This window comes from Rhinoderma darwinii, chromosome 4 (genome assembly GCF_050947455.1).
Source record: "Rhinoderma darwinii isolate aRhiDar2 chromosome 4, aRhiDar2.hap1, whole genome shotgun sequence".
Taxonomy (NCBI): Eukaryota; Metazoa; Chordata; class Amphibia; order Anura; family Rhinodermatidae; genus Rhinoderma; species Rhinoderma darwinii.
Window position 1 is genome coordinate 61,743,714 of NC_134690.1, and position 16,626 is coordinate 61,760,339.

At 43.3% G+C, this 16,626-nt stretch overlaps 1 protein-coding gene and 7 non-coding genes across 10 annotated transcripts in view; all 8 read right to left on the reverse strand.

Moving 5' to 3' along the window:
• Window positions 1-536: 536 nt before the first annotated feature.
• LOC142646549 (small nucleolar RNA SNORA73 family) lies at window positions 537-758 on the reverse strand. Its single transcript, XR_012847479.1, has one exon. It is a non-coding gene; the product is annotated as a small nucleolar RNA SNORA73 family (small nucleolar RNA).
• A 1,410-nt stretch (window positions 759-2,168) lies between these two features.
• The window catches only part of RPS7 (ribosomal protein S7), a 187,302-nt gene continuing 172,844 nt past the window's right edge, over window positions 2,169-16,626 (reverse strand). The window contains exons 1-7 of one of the 3 annotated variants that reach the window (XM_075861139.1): window positions 12,893-12,996; window positions 11,913-11,994; window positions 8,679-8,750; window positions 7,088-7,231; window positions 5,031-5,095; window positions 4,087-4,240; window positions 2,169-2,279 (exon numbers count right to left, since the gene is read on the reverse strand). In XM_075861139.1, the coding sequence (XP_075717254.1) occupies window positions 2,202-2,279; window positions 4,087-4,240; window positions 5,031-5,095; window positions 7,088-7,231; window positions 8,679-8,750; window positions 11,913-11,987 (588 nt within the window). In that variant the 5' untranslated portion in view covers window positions 11,988-11,994; window positions 12,893-12,996 and the 3' untranslated portion in view covers window positions 2,169-2,201. Of the gene's footprint in view, window positions 2,280-4,086; window positions 4,241-5,030; window positions 5,096-7,087; window positions 7,232-8,678; window positions 8,751-11,912; window positions 11,995-12,892; window positions 12,997-16,626 lie in introns of those variants that run through there. The other 2 variants (XM_075861141.1, XM_075861140.1) reach the window with 2 other exon arrangements.
• On the reverse strand, window positions 2,358-2,579 carry LOC142646556 (small nucleolar RNA SNORA73 family). Its single transcript, XR_012847486.1, has one exon. It is a non-coding gene; the product is annotated as a small nucleolar RNA SNORA73 family (small nucleolar RNA).
• On the reverse strand, window positions 4,711-4,932 carry LOC142646553 (small nucleolar RNA SNORA73 family). Its single transcript, XR_012847483.1, has one exon. It is a non-coding gene; the product is annotated as a small nucleolar RNA SNORA73 family (small nucleolar RNA).
• On the reverse strand, window positions 6,319-6,540 carry LOC142646555 (small nucleolar RNA SNORA73 family). The gene has a single exon (XR_012847485.1). It is a non-coding gene; the product is annotated as a small nucleolar RNA SNORA73 family (small nucleolar RNA).
• On the reverse strand, window positions 7,702-7,923 carry LOC142646552 (small nucleolar RNA SNORA73 family). Its single transcript, XR_012847482.1, has one exon. It is a non-coding gene; the product is annotated as a small nucleolar RNA SNORA73 family (small nucleolar RNA).
• Window positions 8,841-9,062, reverse strand: LOC142646550 (small nucleolar RNA SNORA73 family). Its single transcript, XR_012847480.1, has one exon. It is a non-coding gene; the product is annotated as a small nucleolar RNA SNORA73 family (small nucleolar RNA).
• On the reverse strand, window positions 12,104-12,325 carry LOC142646551 (small nucleolar RNA SNORA73 family). The gene has a single exon (XR_012847481.1). It is a non-coding gene; the product is annotated as a small nucleolar RNA SNORA73 family (small nucleolar RNA).

The window sequence follows — 16,626 nt, forward strand, 5'->3', positions numbered from 1 at the left end:
TCGTAACGACCCACTGAATAAAGTGGTTATTGATACCACACAGTAAACTGTGTAAATCTAAGATGCAAAAAAAAAAAAAAAGTGAAATGTATGTTTTTTTTTTCCATTACCCCCCAAAAAAAGCTAATGATAAAGTTAAATAAATTATATGTACCCCAAAGCAGTGCTATTAAAAAAAACTAATTGTCCCGCAAAAAAAGCAATATACAGCTATGTTGACGCAAAAATAAAAAAAAAGCGTTAACTGTTGAAATGACGATGGGAAAATCGCAAATAGCTTGGTCATTAATGTGTTAAATAGAAATAAATAAAACCTGTCAAATCAGCAAAAGATCCATGTCAGATAAAGTATGCTGCAGATTTGAAAGCTCAATTTATCTTTCCTAATGTATGTTTTGTAAAACTCCATTCACACATTTAAGAGATTTTCACTGAATAGAATGTATGGAAAAACCCCAATTAATAGAAAGTGCGTGCACGTGGCCTAAGATTGTTCCGTATTGGTTTTGAAAAGCCTAAAACTAGTCTATGCAATGGTATGTATCCTGCATGGTTTGTCTCCTCAGTCACAGCCCAAGAGCTCTGAGAAGTTTTAGGAATATACAGGACGCCGTCCACACCAGCCAGAAGACCGGGGACAGACATGATCTCCAACGTCGTGGAACGGGAATGTACGTCATGGCGCCACAAGACGCTGCGCTCCCATACGCCACAAGGACAGAGCCTGCGAGAGCGACCCCGCAGGATATCCACGTTGGTTAAAGGGGTTTTTCTAGTTTTATATAAAGTTTATAAGAAAGTTAAATAACCTTATGCATGTAGCCATTAAAGCTTTAGGTTTCAATTCCTGTGCAGTGATCGGATTTATAGGCAGCATACAAATACTAAAAAATTTGTGAAAATTGATTCCAGTCTAGGCCGTGTTCTGAGCTTATTCAGACATGGAAAGTCTGCGTTTTTTTTTTTTAACAGCAGTCACACAGCTGCATTAAAATTAATGAATGTCTATGGTGCTATTCACACGGCTGTTTTGTTTTTTGTTAACTAACGAGCCAGGGAAAAAACAAAAAAAAATATGTCCTATTTTGCCAGTTTTCCCAGAACCCTCAATAGACTCAAGTCTGAGGGATCCGTGAAAACTGGTACCGCACGGGCGTAAATCAGTCGTGAAAAACGGCCTGGACTCCTGACTGTTACATTGTAGAAAGTCAAGAGATTTGTGCAGCAGATTTATTTCGCTCACAGAGCGTTGCTTATACTGAACACAATTCTATCCACTGAGATGATAGACTCGTGTACAGGTCTGCAGTCTGAACAAAAACGTTGGTCATTCAATCACAGGAAACTAATCTAAAAATGGTGATGAAAAATGCAATAAAAAGTCCACCTGGCGCACTATTTTCTGGTGAAATGACAAACCCCATCATGGAACCCATTAGAAGTCAATGGGGATCAAACTCTTGCAGTCAAGTGATCGATAAATCAACGCATTGAATTCAGTTTTCTTATGAAGAAACTGAAATGTTTCAATTTGCGCAAATTTAAATCAATCTCTTCAAAACCCATGAAAATAAATTGTAGCACCAAATAAATTCCAAGAACATGAACTAAAATTCTTGACCGGATACTTCACAAATCTAAAATCTTTGCGTGTTTTTTGATTATAACAAAACACCTTTATGAGATGCTGCTTTGGGAATTTTTTTTTTGTTTTCACTTTCTACACGAAACTTGTTCACCTCTGTGTCGGAGGCTTTATTAGGAGCCTCTTTGTTGGACAAAAACCAAACAAACAGCAGAACCCATCAAAAGTGAATGGTATCTGTTGGGCACTATTGCTGTCTGTCACTTGTTATTCTGAACGAACGATAATAGTTGCGCAAATGTAAACAGAGCCTTTATCTACCACCACTGGCTTTTAGTTTTTACCACTATCAGTACAGTACGCAAATGACTGACACACACACACACACACACACACACAGTCTCTCATTACCATCCACTAAACACGATAAAGCTGCAAAACCAAGATGTTCACTAGTGATTTCCTTCATGTCGTCTGCTCTAGGCTCACTAGTTGTAGAATAATTATATTAAAAACTACCAGCAAAGTCACCAAAGTAGAACTACAGCTTGAAGCCAGGACTTTAAGTAAGAAACAAACCAACTAATAAGTACTTTTTATTGGATCAGGTTGCACTTTACAGCTGGAATTCTGGAAATTCAAACACCACATCTTTGCCTGTGAGTTTCTTGTAGACACCAGAAAATGTTTCAACCTGCATGAGAAACAAAAATCAGGATGTTAATATATAAATAAAATTTAAAAAAAAGGTAGACATACTAAAACAAAATAATTTTGTATCCTGCATGGTTTGTCTCCCCGATCACAGCTCGAAAGCTCTGAGGAGTTTTAGGAATATACAGGACGCCGTCCACACCAGCCAGAAGACCGGGGACAGACATGATCTCCAACGTCGTGGAACGGTAATGTACGTCATGGCGCCACAAGACGCTGCGCTCCCATACGCCACAAGGACAGAGCCTGCGAGAGCGACCCCACAGGATATCCACGTTGGAATAAAAGTGAAACAAATATTACAGTCTAAGGCTTGGTACAAGGGAGATACACCACAAAAGAGTACACAGCACATCCACCCTGGTTCCTGCAGGGAAATCCGGCCAAAAAACTGCAACAAATCGTGGTTCAGTATGTCAGCTGGAATGTCTGCTGCGGAAAACAGCACGTTTATAAAAGTACAAACCCCCTATACTTAGCCGTAGTCAAGCGACGCATCCCTCAGACCCTGCAGCCCGGCATCCTGGGATGACGTTTCATCCCATATGACAGGCTGGACCCAGAAGGACAGAGAACTGGGTAAAGTATAACCTTTTGAGTTGCAATTTTTGCAGCTTTTCAGTTGCAAAAGTCACATCCGCTATTTATTGTGGATTTTACCTCACCATTGAATTCGATGGGGAAAACCCACAACCAAAGACCAGCGATTTCGCAGCATAAATTGACATGCTGCAGATTTTAAACACAAAAAACACAGCAGATCAATGTACAGTTTTCCGGCAGACTTTTCTTTTTATACACTGCACGTGGAGGAGATTTATTCAAATCTCATCCACTCTGCTGCTACTGTATTATGCCTTGGATTTTCCACAATGTAACACATTGCGGAAAATCTGCAGTATATACGCCATGTGTGGAAATACCCCAAGTCTTCACCGCACACCACTGTACTTTCCCAAAATAGCCAATTGACAATAATTCAACCACAAATGGAGGCAAACAGGAAGGTTTATACACAGACTACACTTGCTTTACTATTGTTGCAGACACAGGCCCATGGTCAGATCAGACAGATAACTCGCACTCGATACTTGCAAAACCAACACCATGTGGATTTCTTTGGAGCCAGAATGTGATTCCAACCAACAAAAAAAATTAAGCATTTTAACCAGCAGGAGATAAGTTCTCAAATGATAAGAAATTGGTGTTCTCCATTTCTAAGTTATTCCAATTTCTGGGGAAGAGTAACAAATGTTACAGCTCGGTGTCCCTGCAAATACCTGCCTGCCTAGTTAGAAGTTGTCGGCTTTGGACTATTCATTAGAAGGGAATGCGGATACACTGGTCACATGCTGTATTGCTAATGTGACTCCTAAGTACAGATGTAATCTGTGGCGGACACAACAGCAACTGTTTAATGTCTCTGCAGTGACTCGAGTGCAAATAAAACATTACAGTTCAGTGAAATCCCTGTGCGGTCCATGTAATGCACCTGAGCATGCCCTCCAGTGCAAGAAACTTGCTACCCGCTCAACACCCTGGCTTATAGAAGAGGTTCCTGAATGAGAGAGTGATTGTTTTTTAACTATCTACATGGCAAGAGTGCAACTTAAATTCTATTATACAGCTGGGTACCATGTGTGGCTAGATCATTGCTTTAGAGATCACATTCGACTGTACAATGCATTTCCTAGCTAAAGAAAATGCCAAGTACATTTATAGACTTCGCCTAAAACTAGGTTGAGAGAGCAAAGGACAATCTAAAGTGTTTACGGAATTCAAACTGCTACCTTGTGTTCCACATTGTTCTGTTGTGCCTTGTCCAAATGGACTTTGATAAGCCGACTGCCGTCCAACTTCACACGGATCCTCTTGCCCACAATTTCACTTGGGAACACCAAGTCTTCAAGGATGGCATCATGTACTGCTGTCAAGGTACGGCTAAGTTAAAAATACATTGCATTAGAATGATAAACATAGAAAGTCTAAAGGAAGGATAAGCTACAGACAAACACGAGTACAATATTACAGCGAAGGCCTAGCACAAGTAACATGCATTTTAATTACACATTGTGAGTTTCAACTTATTATTCATCCAATCTAGAGATCATCATTTCTAGGTCTTATAAAAGGTAACAATCGTTTAACAGAACTTCTGTAGTGACAAGTTTTGATAGGTGGGGGATCTTGGTTCAGCTACACCAACTGATTGCTGAAAGGGGGCAGAAGCACGGAGCTATTCCCAGTAGGTAAGAAAGGTGAACAGGCTCAGACTAAAGCCCAGTCACTAGCTTAGCTCAGCTGATCCTGGGAGAGGCAGTGCTAAAAGAGCAAAACGCTAAACTAAGTTAAACCCACTGATTAAATGGTGTAAAATGTGAGTGACCTCTAACGCACTTCTGCCAAATTACTAATGTCTCCTGCATGGTTTGTCTTCCCTGTCACAGCCCGAGGGCTCTGAGAAGTTTTAGGAATATACAGGACGCCGTCCACACCAGCCAGAAGACCGGGGACAGACATGATCTCCAACGTCGTGGAACGGGAATGTACGTCATTGCGCCACAAGACGCTGCGCTCCCATACGCCACAAGGACAGAGCCTGAGAGAGCGACCCCACAGGATATCCACGTTGGTGCGAAGACTCTTTACACTGAATGGTGTATTTACTGATAAAATGTGCTCGGACAGTCTACATACAACAGTATGGCCTGGAGAGAATATTGACCTTTACCTTCTGGGACGCTTCTGCTTGTTTTTTGTGCGGCTTTTCCTTGTTGGTTTGGGCAATATCCTTCTCTGCAGAAGAAATTAATGTAACTCATGAATGTCTGCAATCTGTTACACAAAGAATTAGATCCAAAGTATTTAAATAACTAAACAAAGAATTAAGTGACTAAATTATGACAAGCGACCCAAACTAGAGGGTGCATTACATGGGAAGAGGTTTTCTGCAAGCCACACAATACCAAGCATTTCACTAGACCTAGCTCCTCTCAAGGCAGTTTATAAGTGGACCATTGTTAACATCTACCTGGATGCTCTTTCTGTCTTGCCATTGAGAGAACAGCAAGGAAGAGAATTCCTTCCCAAAACAAATAAAATGGACATACGGTAGTTTGCTAATCCTAAAGTTGTTTTTTTTACAAATAAGTTTCACTTTTACTTTTAACCAGTTGAAGCAACCACCGTTACAAAACTAAAAGAAAGCAAGTACAGCCATATTGTTTGTCCCTTGAATTTGTCACTACCAGACTGTGGCTTTACATTCTAAACCTACAAATAAATTCACATTTTGGGTGGAAATATTCTAACGTAAGCCTAAAATATTCAAAGTCTGAGGGAAAAAAAGGTAAACCAGTTCCAGGCGGCTTTATTCTCTGCACAAAAAAACAGAAACTAGAAGAGAACGCTGAAACTTGGATAGTCCATTAAAGCAACTTTTAATTTTATTCTCTGATAAAATATGCAACACTAATATGAATATACATATTATAATAGTATGTTCACACAGATCAGTTGCATATAAGTATGCGACATATCAGTCCTAGAACCCGCAGGAGATTCTGGCTGATGAACCGCATTAAATTGTGGTGCAGATTTTCTAGTGGCATCTCCGAAGCGGAAACAGCGCTGGAAATTAAAAAAAAAAAAACACAACTTCTTGTCATAGCGACGTGTTCTGTACTCAATCCAGCCCGGCCGCCTGGGATAATGTTGCAGTCTGATTAGCTGTAGCAGTCACATGGGATAAAAAGTTATCCCAGGAGGCTATGCTGGACGGAGAACAAGGGAGCACTGAGCTATTCCTAGTAGGTTAGAAAGGTGTACAGGCTCAGACTAAATTAAAGCCCAGTCACTAGTTTTGCTCAGCTGATCCTGGGAGAGGAAGTTAAAAGAGCAAAACGATAACCTAAGTGCTTCTCCCCTTTGCTACAGCGATAGATGGGGGTCTCAAGTTAAATCCACTGATTAAATGGTATAAAATGTGAGTGACATCTAACGCCCTTTTGCCAAATTACGAATGTATCCTGCATGGTTTGTCTTCCCTGTCACAGCCCGAGAGCTCTGAGAAGTTTTAGGAATATACAGGACGCCGTCCACACCAGCCAGAAGACCGGGGACAGACATGATCTCCAACGTCGTGGAACGGGAATGTACGTCATTGCGCCACAAGACGCTGCGCTCCCATACGCCACAAGGACAGAGCCTGCGAGAGCGACCCCACAGGATATCCACGTTGGTTAGGAGACTTCCTCCACAATGAATTTACAAACCAAGTGTTGACAACAGCATCTTAAAGGAGACAGGGATTCTAAAGAAACCCGAAGGCTACATTCAGACGAGCGTATCAGATTCACAAAGGTGAAAAACGCACGTGAATCTGGTCTGTTATGTATCAGTGGGCTTTGCAAGGGACATGCGTTATTCACACACTTGCGCAGTACATCTTTTTTTCAATTGATGTGCAAATCACACACAGCGCACGGATGTGCATCCTTGTGCTATACGTGATTTTTACGCGCTCATTGACTTTAATGGGCGATAGGTGCGTGAAGAACACACCAATATAGGACATGCAGTGAGTATTATGCAGCGGACACTTGCTGGGTGAAAACTCCTGCACGTGTGAATGGCCCCATTGAAATCAATGGGTCAGTGTGATTTTCACGCACAGCAAACGGATGAGGTTTACGCTCGTCTGAATGAGCCCTTAGTCTCCCTACAAGCAGGTACATACAAGTCGATAGTTTCAAGAATAAACTTCTTCCAACAGAGCATGACACATACCTGAGCAATGAAGACTACATGCTTGCCACTGAACTTTTTCTCCAACTCACGCACCAGCCTGACTTGGATCTTCTGGAAAGATTTCAGCTGAGGGACTGGAACGAAGATGATTATTGCTTTTCTACCACCTCCAACTTCAATTTCCTGTGAGAAACGAACATCAAGATATAGCAATACCACTGGCCTCCCCAGACTGTACACCAGATACAGAGCAGCTGTATCAGAAAGTAAAATGTTTTGATAAAGTATTTAGAATGTTGCAAATAGACATTTTTATACATGTATAAAAATGTCTAAGGGCCGGTTCACATCAGCGTTCGCTTTCCGTTAAGGGTTCCGTCGTGGAACCCCGCAATGGAAAGTCAAATGGAAACCACAACTTCCGTTTGCGTCACCATTGAATCAATGGTAACGGAAACACTGCTAATGGTTTCCGTTTGTCACCGTTCCGACAGGTTTCCGTTTGGAATCAATAGCTCAGTCGACTGAAGTTTCCACGACTGAAACCTCTGACGGAACCCCTCAACGGAAAGCGAACGCAGATGTGAAACAGCCCTAAAGGTGTACAAAATAATTATAGATCCCCAAAAATGTCAAGTATGCGTAAAACTATAAAGTGTATCCTGCATGGTTTGTCTCCTCAGTCACAGCCCGAGAGCTCTGAGAAGTTTTAGGAATATACAGGACGCCGTCCACACCAGTCAGAAGACCGGGGACAGACATGATCTCCAACGTCGTGGAACGGGAATGTACGTCATGGCGCCACAAGACGCTGCGCTCCCATACGCCACAAGGACAGAGCCTGCGAGAGCGACCCCACAGGATATCCACGTTGGGTTTTTTTCGTGGTTTTTATAAAAATGGCATTGCTTTGTTGAGATTTAAAAAAATAAAAAAAATACTTGTGTAAAACGTATCCTTAGTGAAGTTACGCCTGTTGTGCTTTACCGCCACTTACTCAAGCAGAAAAGTAACGGAAATTTTTTAGAACTCAGCCACATGAAGCGCAACTTGAAAATCTTGCCCTTTTTTAACATTCGAGAATTTTTCCAAAACCACATGGTCGATGCAATAACGAAAGGAAACAGACCCCCGGTAGTATTACACGACCAGACGTCGGCCGTGTACACGAGACCGCTTGTTGATCAGCGCTCATTTTCTCTTTTGAGAAGGGGCTAGTATGGGGACGTGTGCTCGTTACTCCAATAGCTCGTCCCAATACAGTTCTATAGTGCTGGCAGCACGTCTCCCGGTATACACAGGGAGATTTATCGTTGTCGGCAGCACAAAGTTTATGCGTTCAAAGCCATGTAATCAGCCCATGGACGAGCGTTACTCGTTAACCTGCTCATCGCTGCACTGTTTACACAGGGCAACGATCGGGAACGAGCATTCTGTGAACGCTCGTTTGCTTGATAATTGGCCGGTGTAGAAGGACCTTTATCTGTATGGACAAATCTCTCCCTCGGTCTTCTACCCTAAACTACTTCTTTGTCCCCGGTTAGCGTCCATAAGTCCAACCACCACCCATTGTTTTGTATGGGAAGCATCAAAGACATTTGGTGTAACAGTACAAGGATCCATGACATACCTTAGCTGCAGTAATGTTTAGTTCCCTTAATTGAGCTTTAAGGTCTGAATTCATTTCCAGCTCCAGCAGAGCCTAGAAGGAAGAGAAGGAGACAGTGAATAAAATGCAGCTCACATAAAAGTAAAAAAACAAAAACAAAAAACACTCATTCTAGAAATACTTTTATGTATCCTGCATGGTTTGTCTCCTCAGTCACAGCCCGAGAGCTCTGAGAAGTTTTAGGAATATACAGGACGCCGTCCACACCAGCCAGAAGACCGGGGACAGACATGATCTCCAACGTCGTGGAACGGGAATGTACGTCATGGCGCCACAAGACGCTGCGCTCCCATACGCCACAAGGACAGAGCCTGCGAGAGCGACCCCACAGGATATCCACGTTGGGTTAACGTTATGAAATCATGATTCAAATGAGTGGGAGAAGATTGTAACACTGTGCTCCGCCGCTACACATACATCAGCATTGTACAGAATGGAGCGGTGTAATATAAGGGGAAGCAGCACTTGCCATAGCTCCCTTAAATATTAGATCGGCTGGGGTGCAGAGTTGGCGCCCCAACGATCAGATATTGATGGCCTATTCTGTGAAATGTATTTCACCGGAAAACCCCTTTAGGACACTGCAATTTTGGCCTTGAGGACAGAACAATTTTTTTCGATTTCCCTCTTTGCATCCCCGACGCGCATACATTTTTTATTTTTTGTACGACGTAGCTGTACGAGACTGTTTTTTGCGGGACGAGTTGTACTTTATGAAGGCACCATTTTTTAGTACAAATACATAACCGTTCAATTTATATAAATTTTTATTTTGGCAAAAATAAAAAAAGCAGTTCTGCTGCAGTTTTAATATATATTTTTTTTACACCATGCACCGATCATAAATAATGTTGTACAGGTTGTTACGGTCGTGGCGATACCAAATATGTCTATATTATTTCACGTTTTGGGACTTATATTTTAAAAAGTTTATTATAAAAAAATAAAAATAAAAAGTGTCTTTTTTTACTTTATCAATTTTTTTTTTACATTCATTTAACTTTTTTTTTTAATCCCGTAAAGGGATTTTTATTTTGTAACTGCAATGTACTGGCATAGATCTATATGCCAGTACATTAGTCTGTGTACCAATTGTACACAGGCAGTTAGGGCATACTGGAAATATGTTCAGACAGCCCTGGGGTCCTTCGATGGACCCTGGGCTGTCTGGCCATACAAGTCATGGGCTTTGATCGCGTCAGTTATCTTCTGTGACGCGATCAATGTGCAGTCGCCCCTCCTTGAACCCCGCGATTTCATCGCGGCATTCAAAGGGTTAACGGCAGAGAGAAGATGTTTCTCTCCTCTCCGCTGTCAGAGCGGGGCCCTGACTGTGATACAGCCGTTGTCCCGCTCTCGATCGCACGCACAGACGGCTGTCACACAGGACGAGAATGCCCGTCCTAACGCGCCAAGTACCCACCGCTCAGGACGAGCATTCTCGTCCTGTGTCGGCAACAGGTTAATGTATGGCCAAGCTTTACAGCTGAAACTTTGCCCGATAAGTCTGGAGTCCGTGTCATTACAGATTTGTAAGACGGCATACAACTCCACTATAAGTATTAGGCCCCACGCACACGACCGTATTTTTTCCCTCCTGTAAATACTGGCGTAAATACGGGCTCTTGTCCCTTTGTTTAGGGACCCGTAAAAAAAAGGGGGCTGGAAATTATGCAGACAGGGGAATCCCCTGATGTCACCTAGCAACTCTCCCGTAATTATGGATTCACACATGTAGCCACCCATAATTACGGGAGACGCATAGACTTCTATGGGCTGCCCGTGCTGCAATTAAGGCCTGAAATAGGACATGTTCTATGTTTTTTAACGGCCCGGGCACCTTCCCGTAAGCAAACGGGAAAGTACCCGTGGCCAATAGAAGTCTATGGGCCTGTCAAAATACCGGGAAATATAGCGCAGTGCTATTGTGTCCGGTAAAATGACAAGACACCTTAATGGAAAGTTGACGTGCCCCGTTATAGTCAATGAGATCTGTTGGACAGTATTAGTGTCTGATCCGTCACCGCCGTAATTTCAGTTACGCTCCTATAAAGCAGGACAATGGAAATTAATGCAGATGTGAACAGAGCCTAACTGTGATAGGGAGGATTCTCAAGCTCAGATCAGCAGCCAGTAAGGAATAGAATCACAGGGTAGATCACAGCTGCATTACTTCTATATACAATGCCTAAAGGGGTGGTCAACCATATTGATATTAAAGAGGCTCTGTCACCAGATTTTGCAACCCCTATTTCCTATTGCAGCAGATCGGCGCTGCAATGTAGATAAGAGTAACGTTTTTTTTAAAAAAAAACGAGCATTTTTGGCCAAGTTATGACCATTTTTATATTTATGTAAATGAGGCTTTCTAAAGTCCAACTGGGCGTGTATTATGTGCGTACATCGGGGCGTTTTTACTTCTTTTACTAGCTGGGCGTTCTGACGAGAAGTATCATCCACTTCTCTTCACAACGCCCAGCTTCTGGCAGTGCAGACACAGCCGTGTTCTCGAGAGATCACGCTGTGACGTTACTCACTTCCTGCCCCAGGTCCTGCATCGTGTCGGACGAGCGAGGACACATCGGTACGAGAGGCTACAGTTGATTCTGCAGCAGCATCAGCGTTTGCAGGTAAGTAGCTACATCGACTTACCTGCAAACGCTGATGCTGCTGCAGAATCAACTGTAGCCTCTGGTGCCGATGTGTCCGACACGATGCAGGACCTGTGAGTGACGACACAGCGTGATCTCTCGAGAACACGCTGTGTGTCTGCACTGCCAGAAGCTGGGCGTTGTGAAGAGAAGTGGATGATACTTCTCTTCTCAACGCCCAGCTAGTAAAAGAAGTAAAAACGCCCCGATGTACGCACATAATACACGCCCAGTTGGACTTTTACTTTAAACACGCCCACTTGGACTTTTGCAAGCCTCATTTGCATAAATATAAAAACGGTCATAACTTGGCCAAAAATGCTCGTTTTTTAAAAATAAAAACGTTACTGTAATCTACATTGCAGCGCCGATCTGCTGCAATAGCAGATAGGGGTTGCAAAATCTGGTGACAGAGCCTCTTTAAACGCGCAGCGTAACGCCCATGTCAGATGTTAATCAGCGCAATTTGTTTTTAGGGATTAGGGGGTTGTATTCCATTTCTGCAGACATTTTGGACAATCACACGGTCTGGATATAAACTCACCTGGGAGATCCCAGACTCGAACTCGTCCGGCTTTTCGCCATTAGGCTTGACGATTTTGGCGCTCGAGCTGAACATGGCCTTTCTGTAACGAGAAACCAGTCAATAAAAGGCATGAAACATAAATCCTATACACAAGCTCTAGATCACACCTTCCACCCTCCTGTACTGACTGCACCACCTCATACGCTGAGCAATGTATCCTGCATGGTTTGTCTCCTCAGTCACAGCCCGAGGGCTCTGAGGAGTTTTAGGAATATACAGGACGCCGTCCACACCAGCCAGAAGACCGGGGACAGACATGATCTCCAACGTCGTGGAACGGGAATGTACGTCATGGCGCCACAAGACGCTGCGCTCCCATACGCCACAAGGACAGAGCCTGCGAGAGCGACCCCGCAGGATATCCACATTGGGTTAAGACCAGGAAGGCTTTTCCTTTACATCAAAGACTCTGGTCTCATTGCTGGGGGGTTCCCACGTTATCTAGGGGGGGGGGTTATCAGCGAGCAGTGGGGTAACCCAAACTTCACCTGCATCATTCCCGCTGAAATCAATGGACGCCCAGAGGGGGGATCCTGCAGCACAATGAGCAGTGCCATTAGCCCGACTACAGCAGTGTAAGAAGATATATAAATATATACACGCACTATACAGCATGGCGCCTAGCTCTCACCTCACCAGGACTGTAATAACACATATTCAGCCGCCATATACAGGACATTATACACACACACATAACAGGAGCCCGACCACGTGACCTCCCCGCGCCGCCTCATCCCCTCTCAGCCATTATCACTGCCGGCCGCATCACTCAATCATCCGGCTCCATCCACCTCACACACAACGCTCCGCAGCCACACCCTCGCCTCTATGGGAAGAAGGGACCCTTTACCGCCGGTATACGCAGCCATTTCGTGCCACCAACCAAAGGAAGACACAAATAAAACAGACATTGGCTCCGGAGGACTCGCCGCACTCACCGTCCGGTCTCAGCGACGGCCTAGGAAGAGGACGAGTTCCCGCGAGAGCAGCCCAGATCCCGGCTGCGCGAAAAGGACGATGGGAGATTTGAGTAGCGTATTTAGATGCGTTGCCCCGCCTTCACGTCGTTGTGGTGGCGGAAGTGTACGGTTCGTGCTGGCGGAAGTGTACGGCTTCATGTAAATGTCAGGAAAATGAAAAGTAGCTTAGGAAATATTTAAAGATATTACTTAATAAATATCTATGACGGAAATCCCTTCCTATCAGCTGGGGTTACACAACTAATACAATACAATGTGAAAAGGGACATGGCACTGCACTTGTCTAATTGTATGTGTAAAATTGCATGCAATTCTGAGGTGGCGTTTTTAAATGTATGTGGTGATTATAAACATTTTTCTAATTTACATCAAAGATTTTCTATCGTTTTTGAGATGCATCTTGTTAGTATTCTCTATGTATAGAAACGACATCAAGCTCCGTCAGTTCAGCTGAACTAACAGCTTGGCTGAGAGCGGCTCCTCTGTGTCTAACACACAGGATAACCCAATGGCCTTGTTCACATAGTGCACATTTGCTGCAGATTTTGCATGTATTTTTTAAGCCAAAACCAGAATAGGATCAAGGAGAGCAGATCTATAAGGCTTTCTTTTATATATTTCTTCTGTTTAGATTCCATAACTGGTTTTGGCGTAAAAAATACATGCGTAGTTGGCAACATTTTAAATTTTAATTTCCAGGGACACTTAGAATATGTTCACACAGAGTTTTGTGCCGTTTGCCGCGTTGTTTGCTCGCGCCTATTGAGCGCCACGGGCAAAAACGAAGCGAAATACGCTTTCTCTGCCTCCCATTAATGTCAATGGGAGGTCAGAGATGTAAACGCCCGAAGATAGGGCATGTCGCTTCTTATTTCTAAATCAATGTATAGCCTATAGAGTGTGGGGTACAATTAACACAACACATAGATGATGAAAAATTACACATTTTATTGGAAATAACAACATGTTAAAAGAGGAGTCATGTAAAGCATGAATAAAAACGTCTGTCAAATGCAGATGCCTAAATATAAACAATCAATAGAAGAAGCGGTATGAACAATACATAACTATGTAGCACAATATAGACCTATCCCCAAATCGGATAGAGGCTAGGTGAAAAAACCTATGTAACAGTCTGGCATAACATATAAGGATATGGTGCTAAAGTAGCAAAGTAATTATGCCAGTGAGTGAGGGAGAAGAGAACATACCCATGTTAAGCAGCTCTGCATAGAGACAACGTCAGACCCAACGCGCGTTTCGGCGGGTCTGACGTGGGCGTGTTTTTACTTTTTACCAACTGGGTGTTGTACAGAGAATTGTATGAGGCTGACCAATCAGTGACCAATCAGTGTCCTACACTTCTCATTGTTAGGGTATGTTCACACGGCCTATTTACGGACGTAATTTGGGCGTTTTGGCCCCGAATTACGTCTGAAAATAGCGCCTCAATAGCGCTGACAAACATCTGCCCATTGAAAGCAATGGGCAGACGTTTGTCTGTTCACACGAGGCGTATATTTACGCGCCGCTGTCAAATGACGGCGCGTAACTAGACGCCCGCGTCAAAGAAGTGACCTGTCACTTCTTTGGCCGTAATTGGAGCCGCTATTCATTGACTCCAATGAATAGCAGCGCTAATTACGGCCGTAATTGACGCGGCGTTCAAGCGCCTGCACATGCCGGTACGGCTGAAATTACGGGGATGTTTTCAGGCTGAAACATCCCCGTAATTTCAGCCGTTACGGACCCCCGCCGTGTGAACATACCCTTACAGCATGATTGTGCAGTGATAGAAGCTGGGCTGGCACAATGAGAAGTGTATGACGCTGATTGGTCACTGATTGGTCAGCCTCATACACTTCTCTGTACAACGCCCAGTTGGTAAAAAGTAAAAACACGCCCAGTTGTCCATTAAGAAAGTCATTAGCATAAATCTAAAATTGTTTATAACTGGCTCAAAAATTATAGTTTTTCTAAATAAAAACCACTGCTGTTCTCTACATTACAGCGCCGATCACATTATCTAGGAGATAAAGCACTTATAATCTGGTGACAGAGCCTCTTTAAATTTAACTACTAGTCTCTTTCCAATCTATTAGCGGTCCGGCTTTCGCACAAGCCGTCTGACCACTTCCACTCTGGTGAGAGTTAAAGAGGCTCTGTCACCACATATAAGTGCCCTATCTCCTACATAATGTGATCGGCGCTGTAATGTAGGTGACAGCAGTGTTTTTTATCTAGAAAAACGATTATTTTTGACGGAGTTATGACCTATTTTAGCTTTAGGCTAATGAGTTTCTTAATGGACAACTGGGCGTGTTTTACTTTTTGACCAAGTGGGCGTTGTGGAGAGAAGAGTATGACGCTGACCAATCGGTGACCAATCCGCATCATACACTTCTCTCCATTCATTTACACAGCACATAGTAATCTTACTAGATCGCTATGTGCAGCCACATACACACACACACACGAACGTTACTGCAGTGTCCTGACAGTGAATATACATTACCTCCAGCCAGGACGTGATGTCTATTCACAATCCTGACACTTTGGTAACGTTTGTGTAAGATTTACAGCAAGGCATGCGTAATCTCACTTTAAATGACTGTTTACGGCGTAATCTCGCGAGATTACGCTTGCCTTACTTTATCCCGGCGGGATAGTTGCCAAGTATGTACATGCAAAATCTGCATCAAATCTGTACTGTGTGAATATAGCCTTAGGGTACAACCACATGCGGCAAATTTTGTTGCAGAAATTTCTGGGACTGAAAATCAGTTCCTTTCATCTGAATAGAACTTGCAAAACTCCATACACCTGCTGCAGAAACAACTCCATTCAGGTAAATAGAACAGATTTTCAGTTGCAAAACTGAACAAACTGCAACAAAATCTGCCTCGTGTGAATCCACCCTAAGGCTATGTCCAAACGTAATGTAAACTGCAGAATTTCCAAACTGATTTTCTGGGCGGAAAATCTGCAGCGTTTCCTGTAAGGGTATGTTCACACGGCTTATTTTTGGCAATTTTTCAGGCCGTAAAGGAAAGGGTTTGTGCACACGCTTAGCAAAAAACGTCTGAAAATACGGAGCTGTTTTCAAGGGAAAACAGCTCCTGATTTTCAGACTTTTTTTAAGCAACTCGCGTTTTTCGCTGCATATTTTTACGCCGTTTTTGGAGCGGTTTCTCTATAGAGTCAATGAAAAATGGCTCAAAAAAATGTCTCAAGAAGTGACATGCACGCAGCAGTTTTCTCAAAACGGCCGCATAAAAAAACGCCCTGTCAGAACAGAACGCCGTTTTTCCCATTGAAATCAATGGGCAGATGTTTGGAGGCGTTCTGCTTCCGATTTCTTGGCCGTTTACGTCCCGAAAAGTCAGAAAATAAGCCGTGTGCACATACCCTAACAGCAAAGTGCATGAGATTTCTACCCTGGCGAGTGCTGTCCGACAATATAGCACATAGTTACTACAATTGTTCTTCCTCGTACATTTGCATAATGTCGGCAGAACATCTCCTCCTTACATGGATAAATGTGCCTCCGACAAATGACCATTTTTATGGCCGCATAACAGATCCGATCAGCCGACAAATTAGCGTTTTACTTGTTTGTCGGCTGATCACTGCCCTGTTTATACAAGGTAATGATTTAGGGTATGTTCACACGCTAAACAAAAAACGGCTGT